The sequence below is a fragment of the Polypterus senegalus genome, chromosome 3, assembly GCF_016835505.1.
Source record: "Polypterus senegalus isolate Bchr_013 chromosome 3, ASM1683550v1, whole genome shotgun sequence".
NCBI classification, from domain to species: Eukaryota; Metazoa; Chordata; class Cladistia; order Polypteriformes; family Polypteridae; genus Polypterus; species Polypterus senegalus.
Genome location: NC_053156.1, coordinates 225,432,522 through 225,442,415, shown reverse-complemented (window position 1 = coordinate 225,442,415; position 9,894 = coordinate 225,432,522). Strand labels below are relative to the sequence as shown.

Here is a 9,894-nt window from a genome sequence, read left to right as displayed (position 1 = left end):
TGTCCATGTCTATTATTTGATTCTGTCGCCCACTAAAACCGTTTTAAATAAAAAAAAAAATTTTGCGATTTGGGGCAAATTTACGTGTCGATTACATACGATTAATCAAGATTAATTCTTACACAGCCTCTAATTAATTGGATTAATTTTTTAATCGAGTCCCCCCTAATATATATATGTAGATATATATATGTAGATTTGTATATATATGTGTATATACAGTATATATGTAGATATGTATATGTTGTATATACAGTATGTATATATATGTGTGTGTATATATACAGTATGTGTATATATATGTATATGTATATATATGTATGTGTGTATATATATATATATATATATATATATATATATATATATATATATATATATATATATATATATATATATGCCAGCAACACTCATGACAATTACAAAACAATTACATTGTCAATCATGTTACGTTATTATTAAAATGTTTCCTTTTCTTTTTACTTCTCCGCTGCCAATCGCAGCTATTTTGCTATATATATATATATATGTATATATATATATATATATGATATATATATATATATATATATGACAACAACACTCATATCAATGACAAAACAATTACATTAACAATCATCTTACGTTATTTTTAAAATGTTTGCTTTTCTTTTTCATAACTTCTTTAACACACTACTTCTCACGCGGCCGGTATTCTGCTAGTGTGTGTGTATATATATATATATATATACTAGCAAAATACCCGCGCTTCGCAGCGGAGAAGTAGTGTGTTAAAGAAGCAATGAAAAGAAAAGGAAACATTTTGAAAATAACGTAACCTGATTGTCAATGTAATTGTTTTGTCACTGTTGTGAGTGATGAGTGTTGTTGTCATATATATATATATATATATATATATATAATATATATATATATATATATATATATACACACACACACAAACATATATATATACCTATACATATACACATACATACACACACATATATACACACAAATACATATATATATATATACATACACACACACATATATAAACATATATATACATATACATACATATCTACATATATACACACACAGCTATTTCAGATCAGTGCAATACGCTGTTTGTTAAAACGGATGACACCCTCTTACGCAAGTCTGCGTGGATATTATGAACTATCAGATTTGTTCAAGTTCTATTTAAATTTTAAATAGAAGGAATTTTTATTTAGTCGACAGAAATATCTTTGGTAGGAATGGTAAAACAGACAGGAATATTATTCCTGAATAAATCAACTCAAACCTTAAACAACTTATAATATTTTGCTCTCCATAAAAATATATCCTGTCTAAATTATACAAGTTAGAAATAAAGTAAACATTAAAAGAACAAACATTCAAATTTCTTTACTCTTATGTAATTTTATATATAAAAATAAACTTAGATTTTAAATATCCCAAAAGATTTTGCTCTCCATAAAAATATATCCTGTCAAAATTATACAAATTCAAATATGAACATGCTGCATAACAAAACCTGGAAATATAAATAAAATGTGTTCCTTTCAGCAATAACAAATCAAATCATTCAGTTGTCTTTGCTCATATGTCATTTTAGAGCTGGACGCCTGGCATCTTTTTTGGCAACAGGTTCGTTTCTGTTTGGTGTGAGGTTCTGTGTTGTGGAGATTCTCAGGATGGATTGCAGGTGCTCATCAGTGAGGCGACTCCTGTGTGCTGTTTTGTTAGTCTTTATCACTGAGAAGAGCTTCTCACACAGATATGTGCTACCAAACATGCACAAGGTTCGAGCCGCATGTAGACGGACTTTTTGTTCTTCAAAGTCACCAAAGCGCCGTGCAAACTCAGTGCGCCAGTTTATCAGCAAAGTGCGATTTGGGAACACCGTAGTGACGACTTGGTTTAACATTACTTGGCAACAGGGAAAGTGGGGCAAGTGGTTGTGTCTCCCATAAAAGCAGCTTCAATTGAAATCACTTTGTGATTGTGCACGGGTAAAAACGTCCGCTGAAGTGTCAGATTCTTATTTAATTCTTCTGCTTTCTGTATCTTCTGCATTGCATTCAGGTCTTTCAGGTTACCCTGATGTTTTGTTCATAGTGCCGCCTTAGATTAAATTCTGTAATTACAGCCACATTAGCTCCACAAATGAGACACACGGGTTCAGTAAACATATACTCAGCCTCCCATCGGTTTTAAAGGCTCTATTTTCAGAATCAACTTTTCTCTTCAGCATCGTGTGAGCTAGCTTCGCAATAACTTGCAGCATCATAAGGTAGACTTGATTAACGCGTAACTGTTCGGCAAGGCAGCTGAAGCGCTGCATTATGGGATCTGTAGTTTATTGTGTTACCAGCGCTTCATATACCCGGCTTTAATAACAATAATACAGTATATAAAATGATCTCGGGGCGGATATAATTACACGCCGGGCGGATGTGGCCCGCCCCTTGAGTTTGACACATATGGACTAAATAGAACTTGAAAAGATATATTTTTTCAAATGTGATCGCTAATTCAGATAGAGTTGACGCCAAGACTACAGCCTGCATCCTCCTCGCGCTTACTTTTTACCGCTCATCTAATGAATACACTGAGTATGGCTTTACCAAAACAATCATTGATGGCTAATAAAGTATCCATTATTCGAGTATGTAGATCGGGATATATATATACATATATATATATACCCGCGTATCGCAGGAGAAGTAGTGTGTTAAAAAGCTAGAAAAGAAAAGGGAACATTTTAAAAATAACGTAACATGACTGTCAATATACAGTATTTGTTTTGTGAGTGTTACTGAGTGTTGCTGTCATCAAGGATTTGATTATCATTATTTCTTTCAATCAGGTTCGTATTTGTAGGATGTGTTGTGTTCAAGTTACATTCCGTGTTTGTCAATCGCTGTAAAGATGACAGGTTTCATTCATCGATTCGCTTCTTACTGCATCAATAAACAGCTCGCCTTCTTCTTTATCTGAGACCTGACACACTGCATGCACGGGTTTTTTACACTGTCTTCCTTTAGCGGACATTGACTTTTTCCAACGTGTGCTTTGTTTCCGCAGTAGCTGGATTTATGAATATGCTTATCAGACGTTCATATTTTTGCTGCCTTTTCAATTGTGTAATTCGGTTTTGTTCAGCTCTTTGGAACTGTTGCTTTTATCTGTGCACTGCCAGTTCACGTGAGCCGCCGTGTACATGCATCGAAGGTTCCCAGCTGTGCTGGTGCCATCTCGCTATGTCCATGGCTGTATTTAATGTTACCTTAGTCCTGGCACTTAAAACTTTCTCTCGCAGTTTCGCTGAGTTTGTGTCAAACACCACCCTGACCATCTCATCTTCCTCTCCATAAGCACAGTCCTTCACCCGTGAATATTTAGTGGAGTTTGCTATTGATTGCCGCTGACGGACGGCCTTATATGGGCAGGCACTAAATTACAAACGCCAGCGCAGCCTGTCTATGAACTTAATTTAAAGTGTAGGTTTACATCGTGCTTTGTTTCCAAGTAGCAGAACTCATGAATATGGTTGTATATGTCACTCGCCGCTTCTTATTGTTTCGCTGCCTTCTCAATTATATAATGCATGTTTTCTTCAGCGCTTTTGAGGTCTTCCTGGTTTTCTATGTACTGCGTGATTACGTGGGAGGCGGATGATGTCACACTAAACTCCCCCCCACGGCGTTGAAGCTCATCTCCATTACAGTAAATGGAGAAAACTGCTTCCAGTTATGACCATTACGCGTAGAATTTCGATATAAAACCTGCCCAACTTTTGTAAGGAAGCTGTAAGGAATGAACCTGCCAAATTTCAGCCTTCCACCCACACGGGAAGTTGGAGAATTAGTGATGAGTCAGTGAGTGAGTGAGTGTGAGTGAGTGAGGGCTTTGCCTTATATATATATATATATATATATATATATATATATATATATATATATATATATATATATATATATATATATATATATATATATATATATATATATATATACATATACACACACACACACCTGGTTGGAACAAAAACCTGCAGCCAAAGTGGGGTCCCAGGACAAAGTTGGGGGAAGCACTGATCCAGAGTAGTTTTTCCTCAACTGACCTGATCATTATAATTTTTTAATGATTAAATGAATTCTACTTATGCTGATTTTGCTGCATCATGTTGAGGAACATTTCTGCATTATTGGTCAATGTGACAAAACCCCTCCAGAAGTTGTACAAAATAACAATAAGCTTCCCTAAGTAACTCAACCGATTATTAAAACTTTTATAACAATCCTCAGCTTTGCATTGCAAAGCATTACCCTCACCCCCCAATTTTCAATCATCTGCTCAATGCAAGTGTTTATCTAAAAAAGTATTACTTCTCGCAGTACTGTATTTGAAAGTGCCTAGTGCCTGAAGCCTGTTTCCGGATGAGGATTGGAACAATTGATACTGTTGTATACTCTCTAACCTTGGATGGGAGGTCCTGAAAAGCATTCCAGTTATAATAATGTGTCCTGAATGTCATCACCCGTATTAAAATGAGGACCACCTTTATTATTTTTAAATAAATTAAGCATTTGCATTTTTAGTTCAAGCTCTTCCGTATTCATGGTAGTACACATTTGTAAAGAGGTACAAACATACCAGCAACAGTAAGTATGAAGGAACAAAGGGGGAAAATAAACCAATGAACAAATATAATTAACAAAAGATAACACCATGCATCTCAATTTTCACTCACTGCTGAGGATGACTGTGCTTAAATTGAAAAAGACACCAAGAAAGCCTATATTTGTTTCAAACGAATTCAGAATCCTGGCAAGCAAAGAACAGCTATGTAGGTGAAAAATCATTTTTTTTTATTGTTTGCTAGCCTAGCATTAACAAACAAACACTTGGTCACATGGTAGTTAGTCTTGCTACCAGACATGCAGTTTCAGGTTATGCAGTATGTGTACTCTGCATGTTTTTTCATGTAATTGTGGGTTGTTCTTTTATTATCTCAAAGTCATTAAATTTTCAACTTGGTGTTGCTGCCTAAGTTTACGGAGTTCATACCCATAGGATCTTCCTGAGCAGCCGGTGGTTGCAAGGCTCTCATATTATTACCGAGGTAAGTAAATTTTTACATACAGTGTATCCTGAAAGTATTTAAAGCTCTTCACTTTTTTCACATTTTATTATGTTACAGCTTTATTCCAAAATGGATTAAATTCATTTTTTTCCTCAGAATTCTACACACAACACCCCATAATGACAACGTGAAAAAGTTTACTTGAGGTTTTTGCAAATTTATTAAAAATAAAAAAACTGAGAAATCACATGTACATAAGTATTCACAGCCTTTGCTAAATACTTTGTCGATGTACCTTTGGCAGCAATTACAGCCTCAAGTCTTTTTGAATATGATGCCACAAGCTTGGCACACCTATCCTTGGCCAGTTTTGCCCATTCCTCTCTGCAGGACCTCTCAAGCTCCATAAGGTTGAATGGGAAGCGTCGGTGCACAGCCATTTTAAGATCTCTCCAGAGATGTTCTCGGATTCAAGTCTGGTCTCTGGCTGGGCCACTCAAGGACATTCACAGAGTTATCCTGAAGCTACTCCTTTGATATCTTGGCTGTGTGCTTAGTGTCGTTGTCCTGCTGAAAGATGAACCGTCGCCCCAGTCTGAGGTCAAAAGCACTCTGGAGCAGGTTTTCATCCAGGATGTCCTCTGTACATTGCTGCACTCATCTTTCCCTTCATCCTGACTAGTCTCCAAGTTCCTGCCGCTGAAAAAAAATCCCCACAGCATGATGCTGCCACTACCATGCTTCACTGTAAGGATGGTATTGGCCTGGTGATGAGTGGTGCCTGGTTTCCTCCAGACGCAACACCTGGCATTCACAATGAGTTCAATCTTTGCCTCATCAGACCAGAGAATTTTGTTTCTCATGGTCCGAGAGTCCTTCAGGTGCCTTTTGGCAAACTCCAGGCGGGCTGCCATGTGCCTTTTACTAAGAAGTGGCTTCCGTCTGGCCACTCTACCATACAGGCCTGATTGGTGGATTGCTGCAGAGATGGTTGTCCTTCTGGAAGGTTCCCCTCTCCCCACAGAGGACCTCTGGAGCTCTGACAGAGTGACCATCGGGTTCTTGGTCACTTCCCTGACTAAGGCCCTTCTCCCCCAATCGCTCAGTTTAGATGGTCAGCCAGCCCTAGGAAGAGTCCTGGTGGTTTCAAACTTCTTCCACTTACAGATGATGGAGGCCACTGTGCTCATTGGGACCTGCAAAGCAGCAGAAATCTTTCTGTAACCTTTCCCAGATTTGTGCCTCGAGACAATCCTGTCTCGGAGGTCTACCGACAATCCCTTTGAATTCATGCTTGGTTTGTGCTCTGACATGAACTGTCAACTGTGGGACCTTATATAAACAGGTGTGTGCCTTTCCAAATCATGTCCAATCAATTGAATTTACCACAGGAGGACTCCAATTAAGCTGCAGAAACATCTCAAGGATGATCAGGGAAAACAGGATGTACCTGAGCACAATTTTGAGCTTCATGGCAAAGGCTGTGAATACTTATGTACATGTGCTTTCTCAATTTTTTTATTTTTAATAAATTTGCAAAAACCTCAAGTAAACTTTTTCACGTTGTCATTATGGGGTGTTGTGTGTAGAATTCTGAGAAAAAAAATGAATTTAATCCATTTTGGAATAAGGCTGTAACATAACAAAATGTGGAAAAAGTGATGCGCTGTGAATACTTTCCGGATGCACTGTAAGAGAAGTCTGCATACACATGTGAAAATTCTGGAAATTCTGGTATGGCCCCCAAGTCTTTTGTAAGAACTTAAAACAGAAAATATAACCAACACAAATTTTCAAAAGAAAAAAAGGGAAAAAACCTACAAATTCAAAGAATAGTCTCAAAAAACCTTGGAAAAAGTAAACATTTGTGATATATATAAATTTGTGCTACAATATAACTATACTTAGAAAATATCTGAGCTAAACTCTATATATTACCTCTCCAAATGCTCCACGTCCAATTACTTTAAGGGATTCAAAGTCATCGAGGCCTAACCGGGTTCTTTTAAGGCGCAGAAATTCTGTCTCTTTCCGAGCATGCTGAGATCTGCGAAGACGCTTCTGTTAAGACAAAAAAAGTTTCATAAGGCAAAACCTCTGAATAGCATAAAACTCTGCCAAAATGAATGGAATTAAATTCAAATTATGATGTGCTGGTGATCATGTAGGTGTACTCAAATTAACACTGTAGTAAATACTGTGTACTCAAATTAATACTTACCAATACTTATCGATCAATCTGTTCTTAACTCAATTTTTCTTTTTGTAAAAACGCGATTGCTTTGTATGGATTGTAATAAAATGAATTAAAAAAAAAAGAGACCAAATTAATACTTACTGTAGTTGTCTACTATGCTCTTGACTAGGTACAAAAGACAAAACTTTGCTATTCAAATATAATTGGAATTTATTTAAAAAAAAAAAAAAAAAAGAGTTGTTTGAAGGCAAAAGCTGACATTTGATTATAAAACAATGGTTGCTCATTTTACCAGCACTAATTCTGGCACTGCACTATTGATTTGTATAAGTGCTTCATTCCACAATGAGTCTTTTTATAAATTTGAAATGATTACCTTATCTTCACTATTAAAACTTCGATCCAGACCCCTTCACAACTTAAGTGTTTTTTTTCCTGTCTACTGCTCTGCACTTTGAGCTACAAGTGTACACACATCAGTTTTTCTAAACACTTCTCCTGTGCTCTAAAGCATCATTTGCATTTGATTCTGTCCCATTCACTCTTAACATGAGATCCCTGACTGTTGTTTAATGCTAAGACCTTCTCATAAAAACAAATGGAAAGCAAGTCAGAACTCTGATTTTTCTTTACTACAATGCTTTAAAAAACCCCAACTTTAAAAAGCCTTGTTATATATCACACCTTGTCCCATTAGTTGGCATCTTCCATGGCTGCTGGTTTGACAGATAATGCCTAAAACAATAATGTGTAATTAAAAATATTTAAGCCAACTTTATTCAAATATTGCAGCATATGTGAAGGAGAAAAAAAAAAAGAGAACACTGAGTAAACACTGACTTGATACTGAGCTGATGCCATTGGTGAGTCCAAAAGTTCTGACTAAGTTTTTATTCTGAATGTTGTGATTTTAATTGTATCTTGCTGCTTCACGTTGTACAGTTCTAAAACAATAAAACAAGCTTGCCTTCGACCTACCTGCCTCTTGCCTACTTTTTTTTTTTTACTTTGCTCACTCTTCTTACCCTTTTGCTAAATCAAACCTATTTGACTTTGCCATTGCAAGTTTCAGATTGTTAGAACCGAGTCTCTTGGGATGTCTTAGTCACGAATGGTAACTATCCATAACTTGGTAAGATTCTATGGATGAAAAATAATTAAAAATCGCTGAAAAAAAAAAAAAATCAAGTAGTGTGACGGGCAGCAAGATTAATGTACAGAAGCGAAGCCATTTGTTAAGTATTCAGAAAATTCTAACAAAACATTTACATTTACTTATTTGGCAGATGACTTTATCCAAGTTGACAGACAACAATTATGATACAAGTGGTTACATTTACTTTGGTTTCCCAATTGAAGCACAGGCAACTCAACTGACTTGCTCATGGTCACACAGTGTCAGTAGTGGGACTTGAACAAACAACCTTAGGTTTTGAAGTGCAAAGCCTTAACCACTATACCACACTGCCTGCTTTTTAAAGGATTGGGACTGACATATAGCTAACAATGTGACAACAGTTTGTGTAAAATATATTGCATGGTTTTTAACACTTTTTACCCACTTCATAAACAATTCAAAAATGATAACACTTCATCTTTTGCAGTGGTAATCTCAAAGGATAAGCTAGCATACAGTTTGAGCATCATAAGAAACAAACTTAATTTACTGTACACTGTGACAGATGGCCGGGACGCCCCTTTGACACTGGATCCGGGGGAGCAGTCATGGGATTCACACTACGTCCCCCAGAACACTTGTTGGCAGCCCCCCCAGGTTGCATCGGGGCCAATAATTTGAAACACCGGAGCTCATTCCTGTTGGGCTCTGTGGCCACCGCCAGGAGGAGCTGCACGGCCTAACTAGCCCGTCTGGGCGGGAATGCAGCCACAACCGGAGGTACAGCTGGAAGTAGGTCAATGAGCACCTGCAGCACTTCCGGGTGAGCTATAAAAGAGGCAAACAGTCACCACTCTGGGCGCCAGTGTTGGGAGGAGGAGGAGGAGGAGGAGGGAGGATGATGATGATGATGATGATGACGATGACGATGACGACTACGCTTGGAGGAAGAGGAGTGGTGGTGCAAAGGAGAAGAGTGCTTGTGTGTTTATTTGTACTGGGGACTGTGTTGTGCCTGTGGGGATTATGGGGAAGACGTGCCCCACAGGTGAAGAAAAATAAAAGTTTATTTGGCCTTTATATGTGCCTCTGGTGTGAGTCTGTGTCGGGTCAGACACCCACATAGCGCATATTCACGGTGCATCACTTTTTCCACATTTTGTAATGTTACAGCCTTATTCCAAAATGGATTAAATTAATTTTTTTCATCCGAATTCTACACACAATACCCGATAATGACAATGTGAAAAAAGTTTACTTGAGGTTTCTGTAAATTTATTAAAAAAAAAAAAATTGAGAAAGCACATGTAAATAAGTATTCTCAGCCTTTGCCATGAAGCTCAAAATTGAGCTCAGGTGCATCCTGTTTCCCCTGATCATCCTTGAGATGTTTCTGCAGCTTAATTGGAGTCCACCTGTGGTAAATTCAGTTGATTGGACATGATTTGGAAAGGCACACACCTGTCTATATAAGGTCCCACAGTTGACAGTTCATGTCAGAGTACA

The 9,894-nt window shown here is 37.3% G+C and overlaps 1 protein-coding gene across 4 annotated transcripts in view; it reads right to left on the bottom strand.

Annotated features, from left to right (window-relative positions):
- The window catches only part of stk38a (serine/threonine kinase 38a), an 86,156-nt gene that overhangs the window by 55,203 nt on the left and 21,059 nt on the right, over positions 1–9,894 (bottom strand). For all 4 annotated transcript variants that reach the window (XM_039748622.1, XM_039748624.1, XM_039748623.1 and 1 more), the window contains exon 4: positions 7,013–7,135. In XM_039748622.1, coding sequence (XP_039604556.1) covers positions 7,013–7,135 — 123 coding nt within the window. The remainder of the gene's footprint in view (positions 1–7,012; positions 7,136–9,894) is intronic.